The 15,144-nt window shown below is 36.5% G+C and overlaps 1 protein-coding gene across 1 annotated transcript in view; it reads right to left on the bottom strand.

Annotated features, from left to right (window-relative positions):
* Positions 1–938: 938 nt before the first annotated feature.
* Positions 939–15,144, bottom strand: part of TMEM50B (transmembrane protein 50B) — a 44,875-nt gene continuing 30,669 nt past the window's right edge. The window contains exons 4-6 of the mRNA XM_007941276.2: positions 6,668–6,760; positions 2,847–2,904; positions 939–984 (exon numbers count right to left, since the gene is read on the bottom strand). Coding sequence (XP_007939467.1) covers positions 939–984; positions 2,847–2,904; positions 6,668–6,760 — 197 coding nt within the window. The remainder of the gene's footprint in view (positions 985–2,846; positions 2,905–6,667; positions 6,761–15,144) is intronic.

Genomic DNA, 15,144 nt, shown 5'->3' with positions numbered 1-15,144 from the left:
ATTTTCCAGGAATGTTTCACCCAAAGTGAGGCTAAAGCAAAAAAAAACTTGCAGTCTGGTGATTAAGTGGATGAAACAATTTTTCATTAGGTCATAAAAATTCCCTTAGGTAGGAAATGCTTTATCTTTAAACTAATTATTCCCCTTTTTGTTCTATAGTTCATGCTTTTAAATTGCAGTTGCTTCAAACTTGCTTGATAATTGAATTTTGTAATGTAGATAATGGTAGGCTGCCAAAGTTTAATCCCAGTGGAGCAGTATCTAAGCTGCTTTTATAAGAAACATATTGCTGAGCTGCCTGACAGTTGTTTTACATAAACCTTATAGAAGAACTCAGTATAGTTGATCATTCATTATCCCTTCTCAAATAAAGGCATGTCAGAGGAATTGTTTCTAAAAGAGGCTTTCAAACTAGTCCTTCAGGCCATTTAAAAAAATCCTTCATATAAAAGTCTACTTCTTTAATATATAAGAACTAACATTTCTCCTTTAAAAAAAATCTCATTTTTAAGCCAAAATAAATTACAACTTGCTGAAATACCTTTTCCAATGGCTCAGTGCTTATTTCAGATACATGGAGCTTTATGTTGACGTATTTTCAGAAATTAGATATACTGAAACAGTAGTTAGCTGTAAAATGACATGATGATATAACCCTGGCTCAGGGAACAGATCAAGTTTTAATCTTCAGGAATAAAAAACTGATACTCATCATCCGATATATATAGTCCTATATTATGTACATATTAACAAACTATTCAATGAAAAAAAAAGACAAATTTTGTAAAATTATTTCAAACCTCAGCATAAAAATGTAAAGAAACAAAACACTTAGTGTACAATCTATTCCATTTGGCAATGTGTAAATTATATTGAGAGATTAAAAACTATCTACAAATAGAATATAACAAAAAGGAAATGTGATTTAAGACGCGATCTCAGGTCCATAGCTCTTCAGTTCTTCCAAATTTGTAGATCAGAGTGCTAGAAGGATAGAAAAATCAATCATGAGAAAAAAAATATGTGCAAAAAGCAACACAGAACTTATTTTCTAAATATTCTTTGACAGGTACCTCACTGATGCCTTTGTTATCAATTTCTAAAATTAATAATCATGCTGTTGTTGGTCTGAATTCACAAAGTTTATAAAGCAGGTTGTCAACCCAGATGGCTGAACTTAGTTAAGTATTCTTCCTTACAGCCTGGGAAGTTATTATATAGCAAACCTGTAAGGAGAGGGCATATTTCTCATAGTGGTAGGTATCAGGGCCATTTTGCATCTCTTGTTGTTGTTAGGTGCCATCGAGTCGGCTCCAACTCACGGCGACCGTATATACAACAGAACAAAACACTACCTGAGCTATAATAACTGAAACATCCTAAAACAGATCATGTTGCAATTTCTTTTTAAAGCAGTTATCTAATTTATTTACATAATAACAGATCTAGAATTTGAACCCTAATCTAGTTGTAAGTTCAGTACCCTTTCTTCTTGGTCTCAAGAGATATATTATTCACCTACTTCAGATACCTATTAGGCTTCTCCCTCACCAAAGCAGGAGAGGAGGCAACAACTTTTTATACTAGTTTAGTTAATTATTGCATTCCTCAACATTTTACTATACCACCTCAGTGCACCCTTCATACATTTTCAGCCTAGGTCATGCTGTAATTCTTTGTTTCTTCAACAAATAATTATTGTATACCAAGTACTGGCTTGCAGTAGATATGTAGCTAAGAAATGAGAATGTGACTTTGGGTCAAAGCAAACAAATTTGCTAACGAGGAAGACAATCAAATAAATGTAAAATTTCAACTACAAAAAAAAAAATATATATATATATATATATATATATATATATATATATATATATATGCTATAATGGAGAGGTACATGTTACCATGAAAGTGAAATATACGGATCTGACCTAGTTAGAGAGGTCAAGAAAGATTTTCCTGAAGAAGCAGTGACTGAACCAAGATCTAAAAGAGCGGGAGTCATCTCAGCAAAGTGGGGAGTGGGGATGGGGGTACAGAGATGGGATACTCTGGGGCCATGAGTTGAATTGAAAGCCTGTTGATGTCTTGGATTTGAAATGCCAACCAGCCAAGGGAAGAGGTTAAGAATCTGGATACATGGTTTAGACCTGACAATAGACTTCTGTGACCCACTGGCATATAGGCAATAACTCAAGTTCTAAGCATAAATAAGATTATCTAGAGAGAGGAAAAGAGAAGATAGCTTAGAACTAAGCCTTAAGAAACTTCAAAAGCTAGAGGCCAGGAGTAGAGGATAAGTTTGCAAAGGAAAACAGAAAAGAAGTTGCACCCCAGTGTTTAGGCAGGGCCCAGCACAAAGGAAGCTCACAAGTTGGCCTAATAACCAGCTAATCTCTGATATTCCTTTTTTTTTTTTTTTTTTGTAAATTAATGAACATATTTGATATCCTTTTTTGAACAAGCACAGGCTATGGAAGCAGGAGTCTGGGTTCAAATGCTAGCTCTACATATACTAGCTAGGGGTCCTTATGTTCTGAGCCTTATTTCCTCATCTATAAAATGGGAATTTTACCTGATATTTATATATTTAAGATAATTAAATGGGAAATAAAAAGATAATATATAAAAAGCATGCAGCTGACCACCTGCCACATAGCAAGACCCTTATTTAATTGGCCTATGGGATGTTCTTCTGCAACAGTGGGATTTTCACTTTTTAATAGACGTTCTATCCATTCTAAGCAATCCCAGGGATTTTTTAAGTGTTCCATATATATGGTACTTTTATAACAAAGATGACACATCTGCAAATGTTACAGGTGTGATTGAGAAATCAGTCAACTTACCTAAAAAATATAAGTGCATTTTGAAAAAACACAGCTAGTCCTGGATAAACATCCGTATCTACATACACACACAAAAAAGTAAAACAGATCAGATTACAAAATGCAAATGGTAGTAACAAAGTATTTGGGTCACTCATAATGACATACTCTGTTATTACAAAAGGAGTCCCAGAGGTAAGTGCTTGCTGCTAACTGAAAGGTCAGAGGTTCAAATCCACCAGCTTCTCTGTGGGGGAAAGATGGGCAGTCTGCTTCTGTGAAGACTGTACAGCCTTGCAATCCTATAGGGCAGTTCTACTCTGTCAAATAGGGGCACTGTAAGTCAGAATTGACTCAATGGCGGTGGATTTGGTTATTATAAAATACTAGTCATTAACTGCAAGAAATCTATAATGAACTCAAAATAAGAAAATCTCAATCTTATGCTTCTGTAAAAATGCAGTTATCCTAGGAAACATAAAGGTTGCTGCCCAATGACTTATATTCACTAAAATGTACTTTTCAAAAGAATTTTTCCATGCTCAAAAAACTATCCCATTAAATTTTTAAATTTTACACTGCGTTTATGGATATTAAATAAATTCAGCTATTAAGTTGGAGTACAAATTTGTTTAAAAAATATATTAGGGTTCCTTTCACTCTAGATAAAAGACAACAAACTTAGCAGGTTTTCTCTTTATTTCAAACTACTATGGTTCTAGCTGTATCAATACCACTGAGTAAAACAGCAGCAGACATATGCCTGTCCCTTTGCTTCCCTACAGCCAATACAGAAATAAAGACGTTAGAGAAATACAAATTCAATTCCTAATTATTTAATACTCTTTTATTTTCTTTCATTAATTCAGGAATTTTATTTTTGTGAATCTGATGGACATAAAAAGGATCATTACAACTCATCACATGCTTTTCACTGAATCTATCTTGATGGGAGTGATTACTATCTCCATAGGTAAAGAAAAGAAAAACTGGAAACCAAGTTTTTGTGGATAATTAACTTCTATAAAACCACAAATGTGGATTAAAAGAACACTGGGTAGGATGAAGAAAGTGATTTAACTTTCAGCTTTTGATGTCATACCAAAAACAAAAAGCCAAACCCACTGCCGTGGAGTCAAATCCAACTCATAGCAACCCCTCCTTGGGGTTCCGAGGCAGTGTCACTACTTAAGTAGATTTCCCAACCTTCCTTCTGAGGAGTGCCTGGTGGGTTTGAACCCCCAAGCCTTCTGGTTAGCAGTCACATGCCTTAGGCAAGAGCATGATTAAAGGCTCCAACTTTGAGCCAGATCCCCGGGTTTGAATCTTAACTCTACCAATGACTAAATGCATGATCTTTGCAAAGTTCCTTAATTCATTACACCTTATTTTCCTCATCTAAGAAATGGGCATCATAACAGTATCCAGCCTGGTCCATAAGTGCTATACAATGTTAGCTACTATTATGATCATTAACAGTTCAAAAAATTTGTATAGAAAAGGATTTGAAACGTGTTGGAAATGCACTTCGAAATAAAGGCATAATCGCTCTACAACAGATCAACTGCTGTATGGAAAATAAATTTGTTAACTTTCACCCAAAACAGAATAAAAATTAAAAATAATTTTTTAAAAAAGTATATAATGAGCAACACTGTATAAATAGGAAGAGGAGATCAGGAATGGTAATTTATTCCTATTTTCATTATAGAAACTGAAATTTTTCACATGCTACTCCAAGTAACTACAGACCTTCTGAGAAAAATCAGTTAATAACAGCCCACTCTTCTTATAGTCAGTGATAAAATGAGTTTAAGATGTACTTTCCTGAATGTTTTCATTTATATGAAATAGGCAAATCCATATAGAAAGAAAATAGATTAGTAGATGCTTAGCACTGGGGGGTTATGGGAAAATGGGGAGTGACTAATAATGGATACAAAGTTTCTTTTCAGGGTGATAAAAATGTCTTAAAAATGGGATTGTGATAGTGGTTGTTGTTGTTGTTAGGTACCATCAAGTTGTCTACGACTCACAGTGACCCTATGCACAGAAAGGAACACTGCCCGGTCCCACACCAGCTCCACAATCCCTGCTATACTTGAGCCCATCGCCACAGCCACTGTGTCAATCCACCTCATTGAGGGCCTTCCACTCTTTCGCTGACCCTCCACCTTACCAAGCATGACATCCTTCTCCAGGGAATGGTCCCTTCTAATGGTTGTACAACTCAGTAAATACACCAAAAACCAATGAATTGTACATATTACATGGGTCAATTACATAGTATGCAAATTATATCCCAATAAAGCTGTTTAAAAAAAAGGACTTTGCTTCAGATGAGCTTTACACCAGAATTGTATACTCTATTAGCGTTTTTAATAAAAATTACACATTTTAGGTATAGGTGACTATATATTAGCCAACCACTGTCCTCTTATACTCTGACTTATTTTGTGCTAAGGAAAAGAGAAAGAAAAGTCAAAGGCATTCCAAAGATCTTAACATTGATCAACGTTGTAAGACTTAAGGGAATCCTGTCAAAAGTACTCCAAGGTCAACTGTGATTCGACAAGGAGATACAATAACTAAGCAAAGAAGGCTGACAAAGAGATTCCAGAAGGGTGGGGTCAGAGAATGAATATATTATCTGAGACTGACTGTCTCTGGCATGATGGAATAGAGACAGGGAAATGGTCTTATAATGCTGCTGAGCCTAGGTTCTGCTTTTCAATACCACTCCGAATGAAATATCATGATGCTTGGCACAGTTAGGAAATTTATAATGGTGTCATGAGCTCATTCCACTATATCAACTCTTTCTGAATCAAGGGAACATAAAAACCAAAACCAAACTTACTGCCACTGAGTCAATTCTAACTCACAGCAACCCTACAGAACAGAGGAGAACTGCTCCATAGGGTTTCCAAGACTAAAAATTCTTTACAGAAGCAGATTGCTTCATCTTTCTCTCATGGAGCAGCTGGTGGGTTCAAACCACTCATTTTCTGGTTAGCAGCCTAATAGCCTTAACCACCACACCACCAGAGAGCTCCATCAAGAGTACATATATGCCTTCAATCCTGCCCTTAAAAAATTCTCCTTGTACTTGAGTCTGAAAAATTACAGGCTGGGGTTGGAGGAGGTATGGGTGGAAAGAAACATATCCAGGTCCACAACCCCTATCTGAAATCCTTGGAGGAAAGATTTTGGAATTCAGAAAGTTTCATATTTAAGAATGGTAACAGCATATATTACATAGTGTACCTCCTACTGGGTCTGGGCCAGCATCTCATAATTAAATACATCAATATTCCTGTAATAAAACATTTAAATACTTACACTAAATGGAATAAAGACTGTAATTAGCCCTGGATAGTTGAGGTCAGATTCTGGGGCCAATTTGGTTATGGAAAAACTTGGTTTACACAGAGCATTGTGGATTCTGGAACTGTCAATTAGGGTATGTGAACCTGTGCTGGTTTTCTCACATTTACTACTGCAACCCTCAATAAATGGGCCTCCATAATAAGAGCCTGACTGTCCAAGAAAGGAAATTAGAAATTGTAGAGATGACAAAAAGTGACACAAATTCATCACTGGCTTGAGTTCCTAACCAGGGCTACCCTACTCCATCCTATGATCCCAGTTGTTTCAATAAAAAGATATACAATAAACAAATAAACAAGCTGTTCTACTAAATAACTTAGGTATCTTCAACAGAATTAATTTCTTCAGATTAACTAAATAAATTTTACCTTAGGTGGACTTAACAGATTAAGTTAAATATAAAAGATGTATCTGAATCTCTCCTATATAATAAAGGAGCAATCACTACTTACTTTGGGTAACATATGCACCAAAAAGAATCCACATGGAAGCAATAAGTGACCCAAACATCAACATGAAACCAATGAAAAGCCAAACTCGAGCACCTGTGGGAAAAATAGGCTTTATGATTTTGCTCATTTTTGCAGTTCTACAGTGTCTTAAGAATATTTACACTAGAAACAATTAATATAAATCATGCATATCAAAGACAGTCACATATTTATATACACTTGCTATTAACAGTTGAGTCAATGATGATTTTCAAAAAATTGAAAGTGGTTAAGCCATACTTGGAAAGGGAAAAAAGGGGAATGTTACACCTTTCTACTGGTGTAAGACCACTGCTATAGAAACTACTATCTGATCAAAGTAAACTGGACAAGTTTTGCTAGTAATTATTTGACTAAATTGATTAATGAAACACTAACTACTTTTTTAGCACAAACTTAAAAATATATATTTGATGAATAATACTGAAACAAAAAGGAAACATACTTATGTTTTAAATTACCCATCCAACCAAAAGAAATAAAATTATTATCACCAACTAGTTAAGGCCTGTTCTGGTTACCTAGTGCCACTCTGACAAGAAATATACCACAAATGGGATGGCCTTAACAAACAGGAGTTTATTCTTACAATTTAGAGGCTTTAAGTCCATGTTCAAAGTGCCAGGCTCTAGGGGCTGGGTAAAGCCCCTCAAACTTGGGATCCAGCTCTGCCTCCTGCTCCCAGCCCACTGGAGCTAGAGGTGTTTCTTCACTCAGACAGCTGCTGGCTGCTGAGGCTGAGAAGCCCCAAGGTTGACAAGTCAAAAGGCACAGTCCCGCTGTTACCAAACCACACGGCAGGCCATTAACTTAAGCCCATTGTAAGTCCCAAGGTCAGCAGAGCACAGCAGGCTGCTGAGCAATGACACAGCTACATGACGGGTCCAAGCATGCCACAGGCTAGAGACCATTCCCAAAGCTTCTCCTTATATACAGGAAGCAGACCACATACCCAAAGGCAGCTACTCAGCTGCTCCCAGTAGATTCCACCATGGAGTTGTTTACCAGTCTCATCATGGGGAGTACTACATCCAGCTGCCCAGCCACTTAATCAGGCCTAGCCAAGTTGACATACAAACATAACCATCACACGGCCTCTCTGTCCAAAAATTAGAGCTCTAATACTTGTAACACCTGTACCCGGTGTCATCAAGTAAATTCCGACTCACAGTGACCCTACAGGACAGGGTAGAACTGCCCTATAGCGTTTCCAAGGTTGTATGTAATCTTTATGGAAGCAGACTACCACATCTTTCTTCCAAAGTGGCTGGTGGGTTCAAATACCTGACTTTTCCACTAATAGCCAAACACTTTAAACACTGGGCTAAGTCAAATAATATCTGACTACAGACATATACCTCAGAGATATTGAGGGTTCAGTTCCAGACCACTGCAATAAAGCAAATATCATAATAAAGTGAGTCACACTAATATTTTGGTTTCACAGTGCATGAAAATTATGTTTACACTGTACTGTAGTCTAATAAGTATGCAACAGCAGTATGAAAAACTTTGAAATACTGTGAGATTTACCAAAATGTGACAAAGAAACATGAAGTGAGCACATGCTGTTGGAAAAATGATGCCAACAGACTTGCTCAACATAGGGTTACCACAAACCTCAATTTGTTATTGTTTTTTATTAACAACAACAAAAAAATTATCTGTGATGCACAATAAAGCAAAGCTCAATGAAATGAGGTGTGCCTGTGATAGAGACCTTCCAAGATAAACCTTACTCCTTTGGGTCAAATCCATGAGACTTTAAAAAATTCTTTGGTCAGCACTTAACTAATCACTAACCACTAAAGATTCTACTTCTTAAAACTGACTATCTTTCTGTGAAACAAACCGTTGTTTAAATAGGTTCTTTTATTAAAAGACTTCCCAGTCCTTGAGTTTTTATTTTCTTTCTGTATTAAATCCTATTCTTATTCATTATTAAAATGAATTTAAGAACTGAAAAATTACCCTATTGTACATATTATGAAAGAAATTGCTTGGTTATAAGTACCAAATGTATTTCAGGTAACTATCATCACACAAGAATTAACCATTTCAAATAAGTACAAATATGTTCCTTTTTAATGAACATTAAGCTTCTAAAATTACATTATTACTCAATATGGTAAAAAGATTGGTTATACTTCAGGAGCTATAGTTAGGCTCTTTTATGGTTGAGGTAGCCAACTTGGAGCATATATTCTTGAAAAGTTCAAGTTCACAGCATCTCTATTACACTCTACTATATGGAGTTCTGTTGTTGTTTGTTGTTATGTCCTGTTGAGTCAGATCCAACTCATAGCGACCCCTCCTTGGGTTTCTGAGGCGGTATCACTACGGAAGGAGATTGCCCAACCTTCCTTCCAAGGAGTGGCTGATGGGTTTGAATCACCAACCTTCTGGTTAGCAGTCAAATCCCGTAGGCACTACACCACCAAAGCTCCTATATGGAGTTCTAGAACCACAATAAAGTAATCACCTGGACACTTTAGCTGATTGAACACATTGTTAGGAGAGCAGTTTAACACTTGTGTTAGACCATGCTCATAGGTATACTGACAACCCATCTTACTGTAAGAGGGGACTAGAGCATTAAAGTGAAAGTAAAATACAAACTACTTTCCGTAACAGAAAGTTGAATCTCCCTCACTTGCAAATGTTCTTAATAATTCTATTACTAAGTCAACAGAGATTAATATATTAATATATTTTTAGATACCAGATATGCAAGAAGCAATGATCAAAGCTCAAAACAGTTAGAATACCTGATACCTGTGAGAAATAAGGCTCTCTGTCTTAATTTTTATACAATACTAAACAGATCTCCAGAAATATGGAGTAGTTCTTAGTTCTTAGAGAAAGACAGCCTCTAAATTATAATTCAATCACAGCTTTTATCTAAAGCAAATAAAAGGACCTAACAAATTCCCTATAACTATCTTCCACCTGTCCTTAACATATGACAACACACATTAAATTTTCTAACAGAATTTAGTAAGAAAAAATTTTCACTCTACTTCCCGTCCCACCACTGGCAGAACTGCACCTGGGGTGGAGATGTGGAGATGCACAGAAAGCGGTGGAGAACGGGATCATGCCACCCTGGGACAACAAGACACTCATTCACCAAGAAGCTGGACCAGTGGGCCAAGCAGCTGAATGAGTGTAAACAGGTTACTGAGAACTAAGTGTGGACTTGATGCAAAAAGGCTAAAGAAATTTTAACAAAACAATCAAATGCGCAAGAAGTTCACTGTGAGGAGTAATGGTAGGATGGCGGAATAGGCAGAGAAACTATACAGACCCTCTTCATGAGTGGACAATACCCCAACAAGTAGAAGAACCTGCACGAAAACTCCAATAAGGACAAATATGGAGCTACGGTCTGTCAGCAATTCTGACTGCACAGAGAGCTTGGAGATTGCCAAGTGGTTCAAGGCCCTAAGAATTAACCTAAAAATAAGTTCTGCTAGCCAGAGGCTGCATGGAGGACTGCACTGGTGGCCAGTGAATAAGAGGAGAAGCAGGAAGAGGGACACAGGCTGAGCTGTGGAATTTTGCCTGTCCAGAGGGACCAGCCATTTTCAATGTTTACAAGCAGTTTAACCATTTTCAATACTTAAAAGTGGACAATGTTCTCTCAGGTTCCAGGGACCAAAGAATGGGCTCCACTTGCCTGGAACCATAAGGATATTCTGGATGCAAATGAATGGAAAGGTGTGATGTTCTCCTTCCAATTCTTATACCCCACACCCTCTTGGTGAATGGAAGTGTGGCCATCCCTCACTCTCACTCATCTGGGCTGGCAGGAATTCCATCCCAGTCTGTGTGCTCTGGCAGAGCCTGGGTTCCCTGCCCCACCCAGATTTTTTTTTTTTAAGTTTGTTTTTGTCTGTTTTAAAATTATTACTATTATTCTATTCCGTGATTTTTATTATTCTTTATTCTTCCCTTCCCAGGTTCTAGTTTACAGCTTTTTCTCTCTTCCCCATTGCTAATTCCCATTCCTTGTCTTTCTTTTTGCATTTTCCCCATTTTTTTCTTCATTATTCTTCTACTCTACCTCTTTTCTCTTATCCCCTCCCCAGATATTGCCAGGGGGAGGTTCTTTTTTTTTCCTCTTGGTGATTATTCCTGTGTGTTTATGCAGTGTGTTTTGTGCCTACTTGCTTTTACTTGTTTAATGGTTTTTGAATTATTGTATTTGTCGAACTGAGTGGGAGACAGCACCTGTGCACATACAACTCAATCACACCTGCACCTCCTGCAGCTCCACTCACTAAGTGAGAGCCACCACTTCCTTCTCTACCAACTGGCCAAGGATAAACGACCACCAAGAAGATCCTGACAAACCCTTAACTGCTCCACACAGTTAACAGAAATCTAAATACAACAACATCACAATGCCTCAGAGACAACAGACCATCACAATCCACACTAAGAAGCAAAATAAAACAGAAGAAATGAGGGAGCAGGATACAGACCTAGAACACATCCCTGAGGAAGAAGCAGCACTGGAACTTCCTGATAGAGAATTCAAAAGAATTATACTTGGGTATCTTCAAAGGATTGAGAGTCAGATCAAGAAAAAACACTGAAAAAAATTAAAGAAAACTCAGACAAAACCCCAGAACAATTTCATAAGAAAATACATCAACTAAATGAAAAATTAGAAATGATACAAAATGTACAAATAGAAATCCAGAAGATTAATACTAAATCTTCAGAAATGCATAACAAATTGAAAGGGCAAAGGAGCAGACTTGAATCAATGGAAGACAAAATTAATGAGATTGAAGACAAATACCTGAATACTCTTTGGAAAGGGATCAATCAGAAAAAAGATCAAAACAAAATGAACAAAGCCTAAGGTTCATGTGGGATACCATCAAAAGGAATAACCTACATGTAATCAGAATACCAGAACAGGAAGAGAAAAAGAAAACCACTGAGAAAATTGCCCAAGATTTGTTGGAACAGAACTTCCCTGGTATGATGAAAGATGAGAATACAGCCATTCAGGACAGACCCCAAAAGAAAATCACCAAGACATAATCATCATCAAACTCATAAAAACCAAAGACAAAGAACGAATCCTTAAAGCAGCACAAGAAAAAAGAAAAGTTACCTACAAAAGACAATCAATAAGACTAAACTCTGATTTCTTGGCAGAAACCATGCAAGTGAGAAGGCAATGGGATAGTATATATAAAACCCTAAAAATAGAAAAACTTCCAACCAAGAATTATAAATCCACAAAATTATCCCTCAAATATAATGGTGAAATTAGGAGATGACCAGATAAGCAAAATTAAGGGAATTTGTTAAAACCAGACCAACTGTACAAGAGATACTAAAGGGAGTCCTCTGAACAGAAAACCGACAGTAAGAAACAACAACAGACTATTAATACACAAGATGATATAACCCAGAAACCAATACAGCTATAGAAGTATCCAAAGTAAAATAACCTTAGAAGATTGTAAACAGGGAACCAGAGACATCAATTGACAAATGAGGACAACTACAAACCAAAAAGAGTAGAAAAAAAAAGTATAATAATTACAGAACTTCTAAATGGTGAGGAAGTCAAGAGAATTGCAAGATAGAATGGACTGTTCTAAACTCAGGGAGAAAATTATAAATCACTGGGTAACCTCAAAAAAAAAAATGATAAACCTTGACATCACAATAAAAAAGAGAACAAGTACAAATATTTAGCAAATACTAAAACAATAGCAACAAAGGAAATGATAACATGATTCATAAACATAATGAGCTCAGCACAGAAAATTATATGGAACAAAGAAACCAGGAATACCATGAAAAAACACCTAACATAATGACAATAACCAATTCATACTTGTAAATAATTACACCGAATGTCAATGGATTAAATGCACCACTCAAGAGAGAGAGCGAGCTGTAGACAGAATAAGAAAACATTACCCATCAATACGCTGTTCTGGGAGTTAAGGTTGGTGTCAACATGGCTGGGTCTGGTTGAGTGGCTGGCAGCTAGTGGTAGTTATTCTCCATGATGAGACTGGCAATCAACTCCATAGTGGGATCTACCACAATCAGCTGAGAAGCTGTTTTAGGGATGTGGTTTGCTTCCCATAAATAAGAAGCAGCTTTGAGAATAGTCTCTAGCTTATGGCACACTTAACATGTAGCCAAGTCATTGTTCAGCAGCCTGCCATGCTCTGCCTATCTTGGGACTTTCAACAGACTTGAATCAATAGCCTGCCATGTTGTTTGGTAACATTGGGACTGTGCCATTATATATGTTGTTCTCGGGCTTGTTATCCTCAGCAGCCAACAGCTGCCCAAGTGAAGAGATACCTCTAGCTTCAGTGGCTTTCACCCCATGCCTAGAGCCCGGCACTTTGAACTCGGAATTAAAGCCTCCAAAACTGTAAGAGAATAAACTCCTGTTTCATAAAGCCACCCCATTTGGGGTACATTCTTGGAAGAGCAGCACCAGGTAATCAGAAAAGCTGTCTACAAGAAACACTCCTTAGAGACAAAGACAAAAATAGACTAAAAATCAAAGGCTGGAAAAAGATTTACCAAGCAAATGCCAACCAAAATAAGAGGAGTGGAAATATTAATTTCTGATCAAATTGACTTTAAGACAAAAACCACCATAAGAGACAGGGAAGAACAATATATAATGATTAAAGGATCACTCGAACAAGAAGATATAACCATAATAAATATATATGGACCCAATGGAAGAGCACCAAAATGCATAAGATAGACTTTAACACAATTGAAAAGGCAAAGAGATGACTCAACAGTCACAGTGGAAGACTTTAATACACCACTTTCAATGAAAGAGAGAACTGGAAAGAAACTCAACAAAGACCCAGAACTAAACAATACAATCCCCCAACTTGACCTTATAGATATCTACAGAGCACTTGAACCAACAACAGCATGATACACATTCTTTCCCAGTACACATGGAACATTATTGGTGACTGACAATATATTAGACCATAAAGCAAGCCTGAATAAATTTAAAGGCAATGAAATACTGCAATGCATCTTTTTAGATCATAAAGGTATAAAATCAGAAATCAACAATAGGAAGATCAACAGAAAAACAGCAAACAATTGGAAACTAAACAACACCCTCCTCAAGAACAACCAGGTGATAGAAGAAATAAAAAATGAACTTAAAAATTCCTTGAATCAAACGAGAATGAAAATACAATATACCAAAATTTTTGGGACACAGCGAAAGCAGTGATCAAAGCCAAGTTTCAGCAATAAATGGACACATCAAAAAAGAAGAAAGAACCAAAATAAACACCTTAAACCAACATCTCCAACAATTAGAAAAAGAACAGCAAAAAAAGCCGACAGTCACCAGAAGAAAGGAAATAATAAAGATTCGAGGACAAATCAATGAAATAGAAAATAGAAAATATAAGTAAGACAAGAAGTTGGTTTTTTGAAAACATTGATAAAATTGACAAAAACCACTAGCACACTTAACAAGGGAAAAGAGGGAGAGAATAGAAAGAACATGAATATGAACCAAAATGGGCAACATTACGGGCAACATTACAACAGAACCAACTGAAATAAAAAGGATAATATCAGCATACTATGAAGAACTGTACTCCAAGAAATTTGAAAATCTAGAAGAAACAGACAGATTTCTAGAAACACACCACTTACCTACACTAACACAGACTGAGGTGGAAAAGCTGAACAGAACAATAACAAAAGAAGAAATAGAACAGGTTATAAAAAAAACATTACCAACTAAAAAAAGGGCTGGCCCAGATGGTTTCACTGGAGACTTCTACCAAACATTCAGAGAATTGACACCAATTCTACTCAAACTATTCCAAACCACAGAAAAGGACAGAATCCTCCCAAATTCATTTTATAAAGCAAGCATAACCTTGATACCAAAATCAGACAAACATATCACTCAAAAGGAAAACTACAGATCAGTATCACTCATGAATACAGATGCAAAAATCTTCAACAAAATCCTACCCAATAGATTCCAATAACATATCCAAAAAACAATTCATTATGACGAAGTGGGGTTCATATCAGGTACGCAAGGATGATCCAACATTAGGAAAACAATCAATGTCATCCATAACATAAATAAAACAAAGGAGAAGAATCACATAATCATATAAATCAATGCAGAAAAGGCATTTGATAAAATCCAACAACCATTCCTGACGAGAAATCTCAGAAAAATAGGATGAGAAGGGACATTCCTCAACATAATAAAGGGAATATATGCAAAACAAGCGATATCATAGCTGTTGTCAGATGGATCTTGGCTCAAGGCAAAGAATACCAGAAAGATGTTTACTTATGTTTTATTGACTATGCAAAGGCATTTGATTGTGTGGATCATGACAAATTATGGGTAACATTGAGAAGAATAGGAATTC

Source organism: Orycteropus afer, unplaced genomic scaffold, assembly GCF_000298275.1.
Source record: "Orycteropus afer afer isolate SDZICR_OR568_19922 unplaced genomic scaffold, OryAfe1.0 scaffold00078, whole genome shotgun sequence".
In the NCBI taxonomy this organism is placed as follows: Eukaryota; Metazoa; Chordata; class Mammalia; order Tubulidentata; family Orycteropodidae; genus Orycteropus; species Orycteropus afer.
Note: the sequence above shows the minus strand (reverse complement) of the source record. Positions and strands in the feature narration are given on the sequence as shown.